General features: G+C 38.5%; 2 protein-coding genes across 3 annotated transcripts in view; one reads left to right on the top strand and one right to left on the bottom strand.

Annotated features, from left to right (window-relative positions):
• The window catches only part of PLPPR4 (phospholipid phosphatase related 4), a 59,681-nt gene extending 39,828 nt beyond the window's left edge, over positions 1-19,853 (top strand). For both annotated transcript variants that reach the window (XM_080407077.1, XM_080407078.1), the window contains one exon: positions 274-19,853. In XM_080407077.1, the coding sequence (XP_080263203.1) occupies positions 274-1,611 (1,338 nt within the window). In that variant the 3' untranslated portion in view covers positions 1,612-19,853. The remainder of the gene's footprint in view (positions 1-273) is intronic.
• The window catches only part of PLPPR5 (phospholipid phosphatase related 5), a 262,285-nt gene that overhangs the window by 136,276 nt on the left and 105,868 nt on the right, over positions 1-20,141 (bottom strand). The gene's annotated exons all lie outside the window — the stretch shown is intronic.

Here is a 20,141-nt window from a genome sequence, read left to right on the forward strand (position 1 = left end):
GAGGCTAAATTCCTCAACTATTTACTGCTGTGAACTATGTGCCCTAGTTATCCTGCTGGGACTACTTCATACATCTCTAGATGTACCAGTTTGAGGACAGAATTTGGAATAAGGATATGCTGGTGAGGGAAGGAAAGTGAGCATACCCTGCCAATTAAGCTGGACTAATTCTATCACTCAATACTTATTTAAAGGCAGAAGAATATAATTAAAATACCTTAAAATGTCCCTTTTTTCCATAACTGATTGTTGATGCTTCTGTTCAAATACCAGGGCTTGTATGCTGTGGGGAACTTCTTACCAAGTGACGAGAATGTGTTTCACCCAAATTTTCACAGAGAACCGCTAAGGTCTTTGACAGACCTCAGTCAAGATGCCAACAGAATCCTGCCAGGTAAAAATGGTAGCAGCAGTGATGGCATTGTCTCTCACCGTACAGAAAGTATCCTGAATAGAAACCACAGAGAATCAGGGTCTCTGACCAATATCAAGAGAGCGAATGCTGATGTAGAAATAATAACACCACGAAGCCCAATGGGAAAGGAAAATATGGTTACTTTCAGCAACACTTTGCCAAGGGTCAACACACCATCCTTGGAAGATCCAGCAAGACGAAATGCAACAATACATGCATCAATGGATTCTGCCCGTTCCAAACAGCTGCTTTCCCAGTGGAAGAACAAGAATGAAAGTCGAAAATTGTCACTGCAAGTAATAGAGACTGAATCTGGCCAGTCACCACCAAGGGCTATTGAAATGAGGTCAAGCTCAGAACCCTCCAGAGTGGGTGTAAACGGTGATCATCATGGCCCCACTAGCCAATACCTGAAAATTCAACCTGGCAGTGTACCAGGTTGTAACAACTCAGGTCTTTCTGGCGGGCCAAGGGTCTCTATTCAGTCACGTCCTGGCTCATCCCAGCTAGTGCATATTCCTGAAGAGACTCAGGAGAACATCAACACATCACCCAAAAGCAGTTCAGCTAGAGCTAAATGGCTAAAAGCTGCTGAGAAGAGTGTTGCATGTAGAAGCAATAGCCAGCCAAGAATCATGCAAGTAATAGCCATGTCTAAGCAACAAGGAGTGCTTCAGGGCAGTCCAAAGAGTTCAGAGGGGAGCACAGTCACCTGTACAGGAGCCATCAGATATAAAACCTTGACAGACCATGAGCCAAGTAGCATTGTCAGAGTTGAGGCCCATCCAGAAAATAACAGACCTGTAATTCAGATGCCATCAGAAGGTGAAGGAAGTGGGTCATGGAAATGGAAAGGTCCTGAAAAAGTCACCCTTCGTCAGACATATGAGCTAAATGATCTTAACAGAGACTCTGAAAGCTGTGACTCGTTAAAAGACAGTTATGGGTCAGGTGACAGGAAAAGGAGCAACATAGATAACAGTGAGCATCACCACCATGGAATCACTACAATAAGAGTCACGCCAGTGGAGGGAAGTGAGATTGGCTCAGAGACTCTTTCTATTTCTTCTAGCCGGGACTCAACACTTCGAAGAAAAGGTAACATCATTTTAATCCCTGAGAGAGGAAGCAGTCCAGAGAACACCAGAAACATCTTCTATAAAGGCACATCCCCCACACGAGCATATAAGGAATGAGAGGAGACATATCAGCTGGTCCATACCACCACAAAGCAATCACATCTTGACACAGGTTCTGCTCTCTTTGTTTTGAGCTGATATTTACCTTTGATGTGCCAAATTATTGACTAACAGCTCAACTGTTGTTGAATACTGCTGATGTGCAAAGTGTGTAAGCCTGTGGAAAGCATGTGGTGGGGGGAAAAGCACAATGCCAGAACCTAATTAATGTGAAAAATTTTCATGCAACTTGTTTCTTCAGACTCAAAATGTTTATCTGAGGGCGATGATGTCAATCAAAACAATGGTCTTGAACACAGACACTTTATTTCCTGAATGTGCCAACTTTTTATTTTATATGTGTCCAAAATTGACTGATTTTTTCACAGCAAAGGCTGTATCAGTGGTATATATTCACCTTTGCAGAATTTGCACCAAATCTTTAATACAGGATGGTGCTGATGATAACTTTACATGTTTTGAAAAATCGCATACTTATTAGACTCTACAAACACATGATGTATTGATGTGCAGTTACTTTAAAAGTAATATCGCTAATACTATGATGATGCTGGCTGCATTCATTTAGCGTAGGAAATATTTACAGCTTTGTTATAGTGGATCTGTCACATTCAAAGATTGCAAAGGTTTTGTGTAGTTCTTTAAGATGTCTACTGCAACAAAAAATGTGTGGGTGACATTCCATTAGAATGGAATAACTATTTTGAATAGTTTTGCTGCTACTGCTCAACTTTTGTTTAAGAACAGGTGCTACTAATGAAGAGGCTGCTTCTTAGTGGGCTAACTTGTAGAATTATTTTAAATTATGTTTTTAAGGGGTCTTTTAAAGTGCTACAAGTAATCCAGATTTTACATTTTTAAATCTCTTATTCTGTCCTTCAGCAACCCTTCAATTTTTCTATTGGTTTTTAACCATACAATGCAGGACACCAATAACTGCAAGATGTGCAAAAGTGAAAGGTGAGCCATGAGTAAATACAAATAAATGGCCACTTTCCTGACCAGCTTCCAAGGAGACAGTAATTAATGTCATAGCTCACACTTAGAAGCAGTCATTCACCTCACTTGCTTAGTATGCCACAAGAACAATCACAAGTTTCACCCCAGTCACCATCATTTAGAGGATTTATGCTTCGCTTTAAAAATTGAATGCCTTGGTATTGCAGAATCACTGAATGAGTGTTGCATTGTGCCACTGCTACTGGTCACCTCCCTTGACACACCTTCCAGAGCCTTCTTAAGCATGATATTTTTCCCCACCGCTGCCACTTAAGAATATGAAGGGTCTCCGCACCTGAGAGAGCATGAATTATTTTAGCAAATTTAGCTTCAAATATAACAAAAGAACTTGCCTGCTAAAAATCTCTATTGCCAAAAAATTGTTGAAAGGATAAGCTCTGAAAGGAATAAACAGCATGTCCTGGGCATGCTAGAAGAAATGCCTCATTACATTTGGTTCTGACTTAACTTAAACCATAGAGGAAGCCAGGAGCAGTGCTTGCCCAGTGCAGCTCTGCATTCTCTCGTAGATTACTTCCACCTGAAAGAGAATTACTATTAGACACCTCCCAGCTCCCCTGCTAGGAGGGGGAGGGAATAGTTTAGCAATCTCCTCACTAAGTAGTATCAGATTAGGTCTGTTCTCTGGCTTCTTGAGATGAGTGTTTGCTCTAAGTCCTCTTCTGATTTAGAGTGTCAGATACATACTACGTAGCCAGAACCTGTCTACAGACCCTACCCCACAGTACTCTGAGGAAAAGTGCACCCTACCCCAGCCAAGTAGGACATAGAAAGGAGAATCATCTCATCCCAAGAAAACAAAATAGCACAACACACACAAACCAAAAAAAAAAACCAAAAACCCCACCCCCCAAAAACCTCAAAACCAAACCAAAATCCAAAATCCAACACCAATCCCAAGTAATTTCAGAAGCATGAGCATGGTTTTTGCTAATCTGTGTAGAAGAAGGGATTCAGAGTCAATGGAAAGCTTTATATACCTTCCCAGTTATACAGGTGCTCCAGGCTTAGTTAGTGCTGTCAGCCAACCCTGTCAAGCAATGCTTCCCTCACCTACCTATCACCCAGTGCTGTGGAAGGGCGTTGGTCCATAGGGAAATGACCACTCTTTTCCTGCTAGTAATAGAAGATGACCCCATCATATATTTGATGATTGGGAGGAAGTATTCTGCAGGTTACATGAAAGAAGCTAACCAGTAGGGTTGCAGCATATTGTGTATGTTAAAGGCACAATATGTTGAAGACACACTTTAAGGTACATGAGCTGGGAAAAATAATCATAGACGCCAGAGGAAAAGAAAAAAAAAAAAAAAAAAAAGACTAATTTTTTAGAAATATGATCTCAGACTCTATACAAGTCAGGATGTGCTTTTTCTTTTTAAAAGGATGAATCTTCAGTCCTTGGTATTTAATATAAAATTTTGTACAAGACTCCTAGGAATTACAAACACTTGGATAGTCATGAACAAAACCCTTTGGATTTAGTTTAGTCTAGGTACATGATAAAGCAGGTAGGATTAGCTTTAAAGGAATGGGTAAGACACAATCACTGTTGGCCTATCAATGCAGGGAAATAAGATGCAATCGTTTGTTAGTTTGTAAGTGCAGGGAAAAAGAACATAAGTAGATGAACCTGGAAATAAAGGAAAATTGAAATGCAGAATAATGGCAATAAAGCAAAGATTAGAAAATGTTCCCTCTGGCAATTTGGCTGTTTTGGAAACAGCAGGATTCCTGGTGGGAGTGTTTGTTCTTTATTCCTTGGTTTTAGTCAGATATATATTGGCATATGTGTTGCTTTTATTACTCTAAAACTTGCTGCATTATTTCAAGTGCAGTGTGATATTTTTCCTAAGGTTTCCTATTTCTTAACAAAAGATTTTAAAGCTCTTGTGTAATCATTGAAATTGTGTTCTTTACATAAATATTGATATATTCTTTTTTACTCAAAGTGCCAAAGGCTACTGTTTTTAATAATGGCTTATCAAATTATATTACGTTAGAGAGCAGAAATGTAATAATATATACATTGGAACTCAGACCTCTGCATGTATATTTGATAACGAGCCTTTTGTAAAATTACTCTTTGTTTACATTCCACTGATACCTTAATTTAAAATTAATCAAATAAATTGACAGGTGACATCTTCTTAGTGTTCTGATTTTCTTACTTGCTAACAGGCACGAATTTCTTTGTTAGGCTGTGCTTTACTGAGAAAAGAAAATACTCAAAAATAAAATATGTTTTTAAATGAGAATTCTCTATATAAAGTATTGTGTTTAATAAAATGTTATGCAATGTTTTCAAATGGAAAAAAATTTGTAAATTGCTATAAATGTATTTTGTTAAATAAGTACAGATCAATGCTACTGTGTGAGTTTATTGTGCTAACATCATGAAAATAAAGATAAAATTCTTCATTGATGTTCAGTCCTCTCTGTGGTGAAGCAAAGTTTCTTTCCCCACCAAATTATTTTTCAATGTTAGCTATCTCATGACATGTAAAAGCGTTCATCAGTGGGAAACCTCAAGACCTTGTGTAGTTGTAAGAAGTCATGAGGAGCAGTGTCCAAACAAGCTTGTCTCTATCCAAAAAACATTTTACAAAAAAAGAAAGCAAGTAAGTTGGGATGTTTAGGCCATGTGAGGACACTTCTGCTAGATCATTCTGCAGGACCAGCTGCATTGCTAAGCCCGTAATGCCTCTAAACCACCTTGCTAGTGTTGGGTAGAGCTGCCAGATGTGGTAAGGCCCACCTTGGATTTGTGAATGAGAACAGGGCAAATATCAGGAGCAAATCTGAGAGGAACGGCTCTCTTCAGGGAAGGAAGTTAGGATGCAGGAGTCATCAGGTGACATACACCTTTTGCTGGCAATAGTGAAAAATGTTATGTGTAGCAGCACACTGTCAAAAGCACTGTCTTATCTAGAATCCACACAAGGGATGTCAACAGCAAACATTGTTTCCAAGCCTGTCTTGAAACACCCTGATAACAGGGCAACAGCAGGGATGCAGGTGCCCGGGATGGAAGACACTGCTGTAACTGAGGCAAGCATGGACATTGCCAATGGCATAATAAGGACCACAGGGACTAGTAGGGCTTTGCAATGCACAGCAGCAAAGCAAAGTGACTCCAAGCAGCTTTCCAGCACACGGGCCTGGGCCTTTGCGCAGGCTGCCACTTTGTAGTTGTGTGTCCTAGCAGGTGACCTGCCTCGGCTGGGGTGGTGGAGGGACTGGGCAGCTGATGGCACTGCTGGCTGCAGCCAGGCACCACGCTGCTGAGTGGTACAACATCATACATGTGCCATACTCCCAGTGAAGGCATGCTGTGGTTGACTTTTGCCACCCCAAGCTGTGATGCAGATCTGGGTCATTTGGTAATTCCTGTCCCAGGACCTTCCTGACCATTTAAGATGGGGGCCCTCAGGCAAAAGAGAATTGGAAAACAGTGATACTGCTCCCTCTGTGGCAACTGAAGGAGCTGTCTGCTTGTGGATGGGGCTGAAGAATGTCCTGACCCCACTGCATGAGTAGCTGGTTCCAGGAGAGGCCTCTCCTTTGGCCAGCAGCAGATGCTAGTGTGGCAGCCACAGCAGCAGACTGTCTTGAATGAATCTGTGTGAAGCGTGAGGGCTGGGGACCAAGGTTATGGTGTCCCACCCTCTAGGACATGTATTGGTAGCCTGGGAAAGCTACAGGCAGCAACAGCCCAGGTATGGCTCAGAGAGATACTATGAACGAGTGCAAGAGTAAAACAGATCCTGTTAGGGTATGACTGCTGAAAGGTGACATCTAATACAAATCTGATGAGTTCTCCTCTGGGAATGGCCCCTTCCATGGACTACAGAGGGACCTAGACAATTAGTTCAAACATTTTAATAGGCACATTTCAAACATCTAAAAGTTAGGCTAAAAAATGAAGTCCCCCTCTGAAAGGTACCATTGATGTAAAGGTTCTATTATAAAACTTTGTCTAAGATGAGAAATTACCTCTATGGCAAACCTTGTCTTACTCTCAGACCATTCTGGCTACAGCAACACTGTCACTAAATTAAGAGCTCACTGATCCAGATTGATGACTGTATCTAATCATACAAAGGAGTTTTCAAAAGTATGAAGGATTAAACTGAAACTTAAATCTATTTTGTGCTGCATTTTAAAAGAGCTTCAGAGGTCTCGATATAAGAAGCCATAATTATACCGTAATCAGTTTGGTATAGATTTATGAAGACCTTTTATATGACAGATCAGTGCACAGTTAATTTGGCAGGAACATTTTAAAGGCAATCCTGGCTCATAAAATTGTGAGTAAAATGTCTTCACAAACCTGATAGCACAGAAAGTATCAAGCATTGGACAAAATTAACAAGTGTCCCCATACTGCACATTCAAAACGAAAGTAAGGGAACTCCCCAGCTGCATAGATGTGCCTACACATGCACTCCTAAAACAAAGTTAATGTGTTCAAGCCAGGCTTTAGAAAGAGAAAGCTAACCAGATTATTTAAATTGAGAAACAAATTGTGGCAAGGCTGCAAATACTCTCTCTAAAATTTTCCTGCTTTGTCTGCAATAATCTCTCCAGGCATTCCAAATATGCATGAAGACATCATTTGGTTATACCTCCCATGGAAGAAATCTGTTCCTCGAGTGGTTTTGCCATGAAAGATAATAGCAAACTTGCACATTCCATGGCTTTACCAGCATAGATTTGCTACAAAAAAAGTAACAGCTAAGAAACCATCCAGAACTCAAGCAAGTCTGCTCAGACCTAGAAAGCACCTCTTACGTTTGAAGAAAGAAAAAAAAAAAACCCAACACTTTTTTTTTTCCTTTTTTTCTTCTTTTTATTTTCCCCCCAGAAAAATCTCCCTACCTTCAAAGGCCAACTGTCATTCAGCTTTTTCCACCTGTATTACATTTTCCAGTGATGAGAGTCATAGGGATTTGTGGATCTGTCAAGTCTCTGCAGCTACTAAATGATGCATAAGGGAAAGCTCTGCTCTCTCACCAAATCATTCAGAGGAGACAAGCATATCTGGGTGTAATGTAATCAACAGAATTTGATTCTTTACCTATTTCTGTTCCTGCTTCAGGCCGGATTACAATGTCTGTTTCTACACTGTACTGAAGCCAGAAAACTAGCTCTGCTATGAGAATAACACCACACAATTGGGATCAATAGCTTTGCTTATTTTCACCTGTAAAGTGTATGACAACATAATATAAATTATTATATTTATATTATATAAATTAGGTATTATAACTACTATTATAACATACATAAATTAGGTATTAAACAATACCTATATTTTAATTTTCCCAAAACCTAGCTATAATGTTTTTCAATTAGCACAGCCTATGTTTATCAGAGTCCTCAGTAAGCATTCTTTTGGTGCCCTTTCATATACATATTCATATGTTGTTCATTGCCTGAGCTACATAATTTGCCCTGAGGGCCAGTCACCCTGGAACTTATTTGCTTTAGACTGGAAGAGGTGTGGATACTTAGCAGAGTACCAGGTGTACACTTTTTCAGTAGAGCATCATCAAGGGCTGAAAATTTGTTCCCAGGCTCAAAAAAAATTTAGCTAAAATCTCTGGACAATATCAGTTGCAGTCTTCTCTGGTACTTATCTTTTTGTATGGTCTGAGACAATTATGTTCACTCTTGTCAGAGAGAGGAGTTTTCACAGAAGTTGTTCCAGCAACCTGTATCTCTTAACACTGAGAGTGTGCCAACCTGGTAAGGGAACAGTTGCAGGCTTTGGCCACTTCTAGGTTTTAGTTTCCTGAGAACTACGATGGGTCTGGTGCCCAATGAATGCCATGGTTACTACCAGAGATAATGAGGCTTCCACGTTTTAATAATGAGCAGGAAAATGGAAGAGAAGCATGTTGTTCAAATGAGCAGGACAGCTAAGACTCTATGTATCACATTCTGCTTGGTAATACAGCACAAAAGCCCTGTGAGCTCTGAACACCTAACAGGTTGCAGATTTGTCTAATCTGCTGAACTAAGACCATTGGAAGAGGTTTCTTAAAATGTTTTAATTTTTTATTAGATTTATGAAAGACTCCTCCTTTCACTAACCTTTTTTATGACACAAGTAGAAGAATTCAGGCACAAGGTAGCAAAAGGAAAGAAAAAAAAATCTTATAATTTACCCAAGAAAAGAAAATTAGCTGGTAGAAAGTTCTAACAGTGAGTCAGGAGAAAATCTGTGTTTTCCAAAATGGAAGTTTAAGCATCATTTAAACACAAAATCATCATTTGTAAATTTGTATGTGATGTTTATCAAGCAGAGTAGGCAGATAATTAGTACAATCAGTGCTTTCTTAGCCCCTTTTCAATTATTCATCAAATAACTGAAGACTGGGTCACTGTAAAACAATTCATTGCCTCCATAGTTAAGATACAAAATGTGCCTAGTTTAAAAAGCTCCTCAAACTCTTGCCATTGGGAGGGGGCAGGGGAGGAACTGAAGGAACTGATGACAGCTTATTTTAATCTGTGAAGTGATACAAAATCTATATTAATACTTTATGAGATTCAAGGTTTAAAATTTGGAAAATTAAAGGAAGAAGACTAGCTAATTTAACACTGTCCATGGAACTAACACAACCAAAATATTTCAGAACTCGTGAGAGGAGAATATTGATTGCCAGGTCAAGCTCACAGAATGGATTTTTAGCAAGAATGGTGAGCTGGGCAGTAGCAGTTGTGTGTCTTTAAGCAGTGTTATACTGTATATTGCTATAAAGGGAAACCTGTAGAGACACCTGGCAGGAGATCTGCTGCCGTAGAAACAAATGTAGATGGCTGGATATACTGCATCATTGCTACACTAAGGACAAACCATGGATCAGCAGTGTTCCATGAACTGCCTCTAACCTGTTTTGTTCTGTAATTTAAAATCTGAAACAGGTACATGATGATCAATTATTATCTATAATGCAACGTATCTGCACAGACTTGCCATATTTTCTACCAGGACTTAATAACTAGTGGAAAACTGGACAAGAAAAACTCTAAGAAATTAAGGATTAGATATCGCTCAGAAGCTTTAATATGATGTCCAGAGTGCTTTGCATCCTCAGAAAAATGAAAAAAAGAAAAAAGCTCTAATGCCTGATCCTTCATTTCTTATCTAGGCAATACCCTTATAGCAGTGACAGGGTGCTTTACTTGTGCAGTTTTTGTGCCCGTTTCCCACAGACTGAAGTTCACATTCTACATTTCTAATGCAAGGCCATTTCTCTTATTCCAATCAATGGTACCTTTTTGTATATAAGGAATCCAACTGCCAGAACCATATACTGCAACACTGCACATCTCATCTTCTGCTATAGCCAGTCTTGTAAAGACTTACCAGCCTGTTTCACCTGAAGTGCAACGGCTTTATGTGGAATCAACGAACTTTCTGAACAAATAAAAATAAGCCACTGTCTAAATCACTGCAGAAGCTTGACTTTAAAGTTTACTTTTAGAAAAAAATAATAATGACAACAGTTCAAGGCTCCAATGTTATTTCTGTGCAGCCAGTATCCCATTATTCATAATTCTATAGTGAAGCACAAATATTTCTGCTTTAAAATTATGGCACCATGCAGCATTAGATTATCCAGAGACAGTTTAGCATTGATATATAGCTGATACATTGAATTCTGAGCCCACCTGATTCTCGCTTCCTTAAAAGGATTTGACTACATGAAACAAATTAGTAGTATAATTTACAGGGTGAGACATAATATCTGTTATGTGTATTGTATTTGGGGCACAAAGATGACATTTGGTAGATGTTATAATCTCCTGCAACTGTATTAATCTTTACTCAGTGCTGCCAGTTCCTGGTAGAATTCTGATGATATTACTTAAATGGAAAAAAAATAATATGTTTGAAAATTATTCAGTTTTACTGAATTCAGACTGAATTATTCAGTCTCTCTTCTGTGAGACCAAAATAAGGTGTTCCATTTGAATGCACTCCTACATGGATTTCACCGCATAATGGTACTCAGTGGCGGCAGCTTACATAGTAATGCTGCTTTGTATCAAAAATCATGAATTGACCTTATATAAACTGCAGTAATTTTTTTCCTGCATTAATGAAAAGATCTTTCATCCTTTCAGAACAGGAAATTCAACTGAATTAAGAAGCTATTAATCCAGCAGTTCAGATATTTGCAGCTTTTACACATCTCTGGTACCAATACCACAGAACAACCTATGCAAGCAGAAGCCTCTGGATATGAGTATCACAGATCTATCACGTTAAGCATGAAAGTGTTGAAAGTACTTTCAATCTATGTCTCTTTAAGAAGACATATACTTTCCAAATATGGAACCAATATGCATTTTTAGACATTTTGCTGAGCATCCAGTTGATTCTGGGGTCTCTTCACTTTGCTGAGAAAAAGACTGCCTTTTGGCTCAGCGGTGTTGGTCTCTGAGAACATATTATGCCACATCTCTATTGAATATATTGTCTCTGCACTGAACACAAAATTGAAATCTATGAGTCTCCTGTTTCTAACTGCCTGAAAGGAACCTTATGAAAAAAAAAGCTCTTGCATTTGGGTTGGCCTTGTTTCTACACCTTGAGAGTGCTTTGTATATACCAGAGTAATGAGTACTAATTAAGAAGGTGAGACAAATGGACAGATGGTTTGTATATTGTATGCTATTTCTTTTCAAACTGTCATCCACATCACCTTAAAAAAAACCCCACAAAACAGGTGAAGACCCAGTTATAATGAACAAGTTCCTTTAACTACCATAGTGAATGTTAAACATTTCTGCAGCTCTGTATGTTAGGTAACATAACCACTCAGTGTTCTCAGGATGTGAATTCCACTGAACTGACTGGAACCACATAAATATGGGGAAAATGTATACTGTCACACTGATGGATGGATTAAATTAATTTCTAAAATATTAAAAAAATAAAAAGAAATGTTCCCTTGAAATCACCAGAATTATTTGATAACTGCCAGTAAGAAATCAGATGACTATCCTTTGTATGACTACATGGAACATGTAGATTCATACAGGCTCAGCACAGTCCTGACTCTACTTGTTCCAGCATAAGTAGTCTGTGTGAGGCTTCAGGCTTTGAAAATTGTTAGCAATGAAATCTTGGGAAATAACAAACCTGGGGCAGTAGTAGTAGCAGGTGTCAGTGATTAACCAGCATGGAAATTGCTGACAAGCAATAGAAGAAGGACAAGAAGGGAAGACAATGAGGTCTGGAAACCTTTGCTGTCTCCAGTTTCTTCCATTTGCCTTTAGTGCTCTTAGAAAAGTGGAAATCCAGGTATTTCTTAAATTTTATAGTGTGTAGTACTCTTCACCATAGCACTGATGCCATGTCCTAGTACCTTCCCTTCTTTTCACACAAAAACTACATCTCCATACAATAGGTGGTGTTTACCCATTTTTTCTTTTTACTGTATCATTACTTTTTTCTTAGATTGCACATGCTCTGGGAAGCACAATCTCTCCCTGTGTTTGTCAACACAGTGAGAAAGACAGTGATTGTAACCTATATAGATGGCCATAATATATTTGTCAAAAAGTGGCCCTAGATGCTAATCTCTGCCAAGCATTTATGTACTAACAGTCAGGACACCAGGGAAAGCACTGCATAACCCAACATAAACTGCTGTACTACAGCCCATTGAGACAGTATTGGGCCTTACTGCATTGGCAGTATGAATCACTAGCAGCATTATGCCCCATTGTCTACAGAAACAAAATCTGACACACACTTCTGGCAGGCTGATACTGCTTCAAGGTATCTATTTTTAATGCTCTCTATTACTTATCTCCCTAGTAAGAAAGGGCAAAAAGTTTATACAGAAGGGAAGTGCAAATAACGTGCAGTACCCGTCACACGTATCTTTAAAAACAGGAGAGTGTCTTCCAAGGCAGATCAAGCAATCAGCACTAACAAAATCATCAATGCAAGCAGGAGCTAATTATTAACCCACACTAACAGATGAAAGCAGCAGCATGTCAGCTTTCCCCTCAGTGTTAAAATTCAAAACCTCAAAATGAGAAATGTTCTAGCTGGAACTTAGCAAATGTCCTAACCCTTTCTCACCAATCTGTCTTTCCTGCCCATCAAATCCAATTGACTGACAGGCAATTTGTATAAGCCTTTGTACTACGTAAGCTCCAGCAATTCCTTCTTTTAGAAAGCCTTTCATTCCTGCTCACTGTAAGAAGCAAAAAAAAGTGTCTGCGTGAAGAGAACACACTAAATTTGGCAGAAAGCAACCCATCAACTCCCATTAGCACTACTCTTGGGTATGGCAGCTGGGATGGGCCATAACTAGCCACTTTCTCATCATTTAACCTAACCTCTCAAGAGACAGTGATGAGATCTTATTGGCCCAATTAGCATCTAAGTCTTGTCAAACTATCTTATCTCAGACTTAGGCAAGATTGTTTGGACAGATGAAGCTACGAAGCTAAAAAATACTGAGAATGACACATTTTATGACATGAATTGGCCATTTCTTCAAGGAAGAGGAAGGATTATTTCTCTTACAATTTCCCTAGCAACAGAGAAAATCAGGGGTTCTTTTTCATTTATAGAAAAGCCTTGATTTTAGGATTGCTGGAAAATAGAAGCATCTGCTTATAACCAAAGCATCTTCTGAATAGCACAGGACTTTCAGTTAAAACCCTAAAAGCTTTATAGACCTTATGTCTTATTATAGCAATTATTTCGGATAAAAGGAAATTACAAAGCCTGAGGTATGCGAAGGCTTTCATCACACCATCTAGTGCTCACACTGTAATTCCTCCCTAGGAGAGAACTTGCTTGACAAATACTATAAATAGGACCCTACATAAGAGGATAAATAATTATTCATCTGCTGATAAATTCTGACAGATCGTCTTTCCTATGCAACTTGAATGAAAGACATAATCAGAAAGTCCTCAATCTGTTAATGGGCAAATTGCACTCTAAATCCAAACTACCTTGAAAAATCCTGAAAGCTTTGAAATGTTGATTTACATTTTTCTCTTTATTAGTGGGGTAGTATCACTGAACTCTAAGCATCATATTGACATAGGATTTGGGGGGTGGGGGGCTGGTATTTGTATGGGTTTTTTTACTTCTTCACTCTATTAATGTTTAGTAGAGTTATTTTCATTCCCACTAAATTCAGCCTAAATTCTCAAGCATTGCTTTTTGTCATGGAGGCTGGCCACTGTCTTCGGTTGAGACAGAGAGTTAAAATGATTGATAATTGATTAATTAAATCAACATACAAACCCCAGTTTTTCTTACCAACTGCTACCCTTGCTTTTTAGTCAGTCATCTGTCTATTTCAAATGGACAAGCAGGTAACATTGGAGAAAATAACAAAAAAAATTCTGCAACTTCCATATAATCCCATTATATAATGATTGCTCAAGTCTCCCAACTAAGAATTTCAGCTAGTCCCTTTCCTTATAGAGACTGAAGAAATTTTTAGGCAAGGCAGTTGGGTGACTATACAAGTATATGCCATTAAATAGAGTCTAGAAATGGAAACAGATACCATCTCCACAGCTTCTTTGCTCTGTCCTGCCCATTTGCAGAGAGAGAAGGTGACTAGTACAGGAGATGAATGAGAGAACTATTTCTTCTTTTCCACCAGACCAATTATTTTTAGAATCACTGTGCTGCTGACAGTTTGGAGCCTGCTATGATAGCAGATCTGAAAAATCAGAATAACACACCTCTAGTGTACAAAAGCATAATGCTTTTTAAAAGATTTAAAAATACAGGAATGCATAACAACTTGTCTTCCAAAATTCTTCCACTGAAGCCATGAGGCAAAATAAAAGTAATAAAGGTTTTAACTATGTGATATGGCCACATTTTTCAGATATTTATAGATATTTTGTGGAACAGCGTAGGGTTGTTTTTTCTTCTATTTTTGCCGCTGAGATGAAACATTTAAAATAAAATTATAATACTTCACATTCAAAATGAACCCTCCATGCCAGATCTCTGAAGAATAATGATGCTAAAAATAAAACGTTACCAGGGAAACTGAATGGAACAGAAATTAGCAATAGGGCCTGATCTAAAGCCACTGAAATAAATGAGAACAGCATCAAGCTACACTGAAAAAAAAAATCTGCATTACAGGATTTCCTTCTTTCACATTTTAGTGGCTTCTGTTACATGCTTATGAAGTTTGAGCTGAAATAACACATAACTTGTCAACAGAATACAAATTTCTAAGATTCACTGTGCTGGGTACTGTGAATTCAGCAACAGGAGCTTTTGCACAGGCATTTTTAAGAGGACTCTGGCCTGGTTTTGTTCCCTTGTCCTTCAAGGATACAGACTTGAAACAGCTAATATACTTCAACTGTGGAAATACTAGAAAAGAGCAGAGAAGGAGACAATATAGCTGACTGCATGGGAAACCTGCAAGGTCAGCCTGGACATGAACAAACGCAATGACAGGTGGCAGGCACAGGTAACTTGGCATCCCAGAATGACCAAGGAGAATACATGGCTCACGATAGAAGAAAGGGGGTGGTTGGTTGTATAACTGGTTCAGCAAGAACGAAGAAAAGGAAGTTACTTCATAGGAAGGAGGAAGGACAGTGAAGTCCAAGTTTCAGTGCTCAGAATGAGGCAGACACTGCAAAGGAATTTCAGCTATAAAATGGTCAGTGTTTCCACATCAATGGAAAGAAAGCAACAAAGATAAAAAGACAAACTGGTTCAATTTGCTCTCAGAACTAAACGGTATCGTCCTTGAGAACATTATTTACTAACTTTTTGTGTCATTGACAGCTGCTGTTATTAATTACTTGGCTAATAGTTTCTGGTCCTGGGGACATAGGCCATAACTGCTATTTTGGGGAGGGAGAACATGAAAAATGGGAAAAATCCTATTGAATAAATTCCACCTCACTTTGTTCCATCAGTAACAGAAGGGCACAGCTGAACGTTAATGCTCTCAGGACCCCCAAAACTGTATTTTTACAGCACTAGGCCAAACATACAGATTTTATACAAAAGTGGCATGTGTTAAAATCCCCATCACTGTCTTACAATAAAGCCAAAAGCCCAGATGCAAAAGTACAGGAGCCACTCCAGCAGCAGCCCAACAGACCAAATATCTCTACATGTAAGTAACATTATTGCAGTCTACGGAAATACTTATATAATTATGCCCACACTGATGTAATCAAGATTCTGTGAGAGAGACCTGTTCTTGGATGCCATATTACTGCCTATAACTGGTTAGTTCTGTCTTTCTATTCCGTACTAGTTTTTGTAGTGGTATTTCCCTTTTACTTTGTACAGGCAAAGGCAGAGGAATACTTCAGCCATATGCATGTTACTGTTAAAGGGACAAGTATGATTTTGCCCAAGTAGTCTGCCTGCAGACTTCTAGAGGAGTTAAATCACCTTTCTTAAATACAGTTTCAAACTCAAAATAGGACTTATTTCACATAATTTGCCCTAAAATTTATTTTAAAGTGAGGGAGAATGCTGACATCTACCAAGCTGAAATAGACTTCCCATCCATTTCTTCATAAGCAGCTCAAAGGCTGGTTTATCTCTGTGTTCCAAATTTTCTGTTCCAAAGCCAGTCTCCCATTTAGGAGTCAGTCCTGGACTTCTATATAAGGTTATTGCAATTATTGCAATTACGATCCTTCAACAGCAAAACCTTTACTTTGTTAGTATCTCTGGTTATAAAAATAACCCCAAAATACAGCTCCTGGCATGACTTTTTTCAACTGTTTTAAGGTCTTTATGTGGAGTGCTGAACAAGACTCTCAATATCTACTTAGTGCCAACTGGCTATAAGAGGTCCCCAAGCCTGGCCTGCACTGCACTGATTTTCCCCTTAGCTAAGAGCTAGTAACTCCAGCCAGTTTTACTTAACTAGAATTTCATCTGTTCTTTCACTTATATTAGCAAGTCCCATCTTATGTTTCTAAACCCCTTCTGAGAAAGCCAAAAGGTGGAAAATTATCCAGGATACATTTAATTAAGAGTCTAGATACTCTAATTTCAGCATACAGATATGAGTATAGAGTCACTTATCCCGAAGTAAAAAAACCCAAACTTATCTATTTCTGCATAGGTTAGTCTGCTGCTGTAAAATAGCCAATTAACTATTTTCAGACAGAAGACATTACTTCAAGATTAAATTATTTACAGAGAATTACAGACTTGCCATCTCTATCCCACATTTGCTAATTTTAGCACCAATCTGAATGTTACTTCCTCGCTTCAGCCCTGACTTCATTGTGGTATTGGTATTGGAGATCTCTGCCACAATACCCATTCCTACTCAGTGATGGCAGAAAGGTTCCCCTATTTGCACTACTGCTCCCCAGTGGAAGAAATCTTGAAGTCTACATACTCCTTCAAAAGAATGAAAGCTTAATACTTACCAAAGTAACTACCTAAATACCTGTCTGCGCTGGAGTATCACAGTGTAACTCATCCCTACACTCATTCTACCTAAACCCTAGAAATAAAAACACCAAAGAAAATCTGTACTGTCTATGATACTGACAGCTTCACACAAATCAAGCCAGTTCTGAACTCACAGAGGGCACACTGCCTGATAGGAGCACATTGTCACATATGAAAACAGACAAATTCCACATAGCAATGCCTATAGCATATTGCGTCTTCAAAGCACTGGTCTAGCACAATTATTTGATGACCTTCCATGCTTTTTTAAGCCATTACTCATCAACTTAATGGTGGTTTTCACTCTTCCAATTAAAAAAAATAGAAGAGATGCAGAACTAACCACAGCAGATCACCAGCTAATACTGAAAAGCCTTAGGGAGTTTACCTAATTCAGAGTTCTGAATTCTGCTGAAGAAGTCACTATAACCTGCTATACAGAGAAGAGAACAGCAGCTTTAACTGGCAGTGCAGAAAGGTATTGGCACATGATAAAAGTTTGAAGGGCAACTTTTTCTGCAAAGAAATTTTCCTTTTTGATGAAAACTCTAAAAATATTAACTCCTTTCAACCTAAAACAATCATTAAAATATAAAGAGGTAAAAAACAAGCTAACTGGGCAGAAACTTCTGGATTTAGCCTCATCTTTCTTTTCACTAACCCCTCTTCCTGTGACACTTGCAAGAAATCCACCAGCTTAAAACCCTAGACTGGGACAAAGAAAGGCAAAAAAAAGAACCACAGCAGGAAAAAAAAGAACCACAGCAATAAAAAACCCCGTAGGAACATAGATTTGACAGAAAGCTGTACATCTTCAAGTCTAGGTTGCTTGCAAAAGCAAACACCCATGAAATAAATGTCTAGCTCTGGCATTTATCGCATAGAAAAATTAAATAAAATATATTCAACATTATGCAGTGAGACACAAACATATGAGAGAATGAGCACTGAAGTACAGTAAGACAAGCAGCAGCATCTGAAGCATCAGACAGGTAGAGACTAATTTCCCATTCAAGTAATTATAATACATAGGTGCATCACATGGCAAATATTTTGGTATTGCTCATTAGTATTGCTTAACTCACCAGAGTTATCTGCATTTGATTTGTCTGTTTCAAGCCTTACATTTGCACTTGGATTTGCTCTATGAGCCATGAAACACTGACCCAGCAGCTGGATTTCCACCACAGGAACTCTGTACATAGGCAAGGACTCTGCCAAGGCACAGAAACCTTGGTGTAAAGATCCCTTTGCAGTTAAGTCTGTAGTTTCTAAGCAAGTATGAGCAGTCTGTCTTGTATTTGTACGAGTCCATGAGCCTTGTTGGGATTTCTAGGCGTTACTGTGGCATAGATATCTACTAAGCAGTAATAATTATTATGCAATTACATTTTTATTCTACTTCTCTTGGGTTATGCTTATTAAACTCAGATGCACTATTTCTATTTTCAAATTTCTGGAAGCTTTTAAAGCTGTCACTACCTTTTAAAGAAAGGATTTTTAATTCTATTTTACGCATAAAGTACTCAGGGTTTTAAATTAGAAACAATGAAGAAATTGTCAGCTGGAAAACAAAACTATTTGTCATCTCTATCAGATGGAATTTAAGAATTACAAAAGCCAATACACAATAAAGAAACATTAAACATTAAAATTCAGAAGTACAAAATGTTTCTTCCTCTTGCTCGAGTCATTTGACATGGGTCAAGTAGAAGGGTAGGAGTCCGTTCTTTTAAAAACATGGTTCCACTCTTAGGCATCTGGGTTTGACTCACTAATTTGGCTGTGCTAAATGAACACCAACCACTCCAGCCATAAGAATGAAACCATAAGTACTGAGAGATCATGTGGAAATCCTCAAATCTCAAAATATAAGAAGGTAAATCTGTATCAAAGGTCTGATTCAAAGTCCAGTGAAGTCAAAGGAAACAGCTTTTGAAAGGAATTTTGGATGAAGCTGTGTGAACTCAAGAAACCAGTTAGCTCAGTGATATTTTTGTCATCATGAATTGTTTGAACAGGAACCCAAATCGATCCTACACAATTATTCAGTATCTGCATTTGTATTGTTGCAAACCTACGTTTTTTATAGTGTTTTTGAGTTCTCAAGCCACGCTTGCCACTCAGTCACAAGACTCTGAGAGTTCCCATAAAAACCTGGATGCTATTATGAGTTAGTCATAGTGAATGAAACGTACCACTGATTACAAACCCCATTGTGTTCTAAAAACTGGCTTGCATTAAAGCATCTACACTATAGTCAGAGGGTGGGTGCAGCTAAGCAGAGACAAGGGTGAGAGCACTATAAAAGTGAAAACTCCATCTCATAGCTTGTTTCCATAATCATCACTGAGGAATATTATTCAGGGATTAGAATCCTCTGTTGTTCCTCCTCCCATTCTTCTCCATGTCTCCTTTTAGAATATGTTGGGGAAAAGCAGAAATGTACATTTCAGTACAAAAATTTGCTTCAAGGTCATTGACCTCAACAGATTTGTTTAACATGTGATGAAGTCTGTACACAGGTATAGGAGCCAGAGCTAGGTTAATGCTAGCTCAGTTATGCATATCCATACTATAGATAGACTTTCCAGTTATACTGAGGACATACTGATAGGTTTATTAAAAAAATCCTCACCCTTAGTCTGGAAATCACTGCTTGTTCAAAACAAAGGTATTCAAGGAGCAGTCTTTCTGGCACTAATAAATACAGTATGAGTCTAAATAGAAGAACTGCTCCCCCTCTCTTGCATTTATAACCTTCTCCTCCCCCCTACATAACTGGCTTTCTTCCTTCCTTACTGTAATCAGAAGTAATGCTAACCTCTCTAAATCCAAGGATTAAACCAGGGTACGTTTGCCATGAAGAACTTTGGCAAAAATTAAATAAAAAGTAAAACTCAAGAAGATCAGAACAGCTGAAAGATATAATTAAATTCCTGTTTCAAATTTGTGCCTCACCAGATGTATGTCCCTTGTCTAACACTAGAAAATGCAAGTCTTGCATCTTGCAAACAGTAGAAAATATTTGATCTTTTCAGAA

This window comes from Falco punctatus, assembly GCF_963210335.1.
Source record: "Falco punctatus genome assembly, chromosome: 11".
Classification (NCBI taxonomy): Eukaryota; Metazoa; Chordata; class Aves; order Falconiformes; family Falconidae; genus Falco; species Falco punctatus.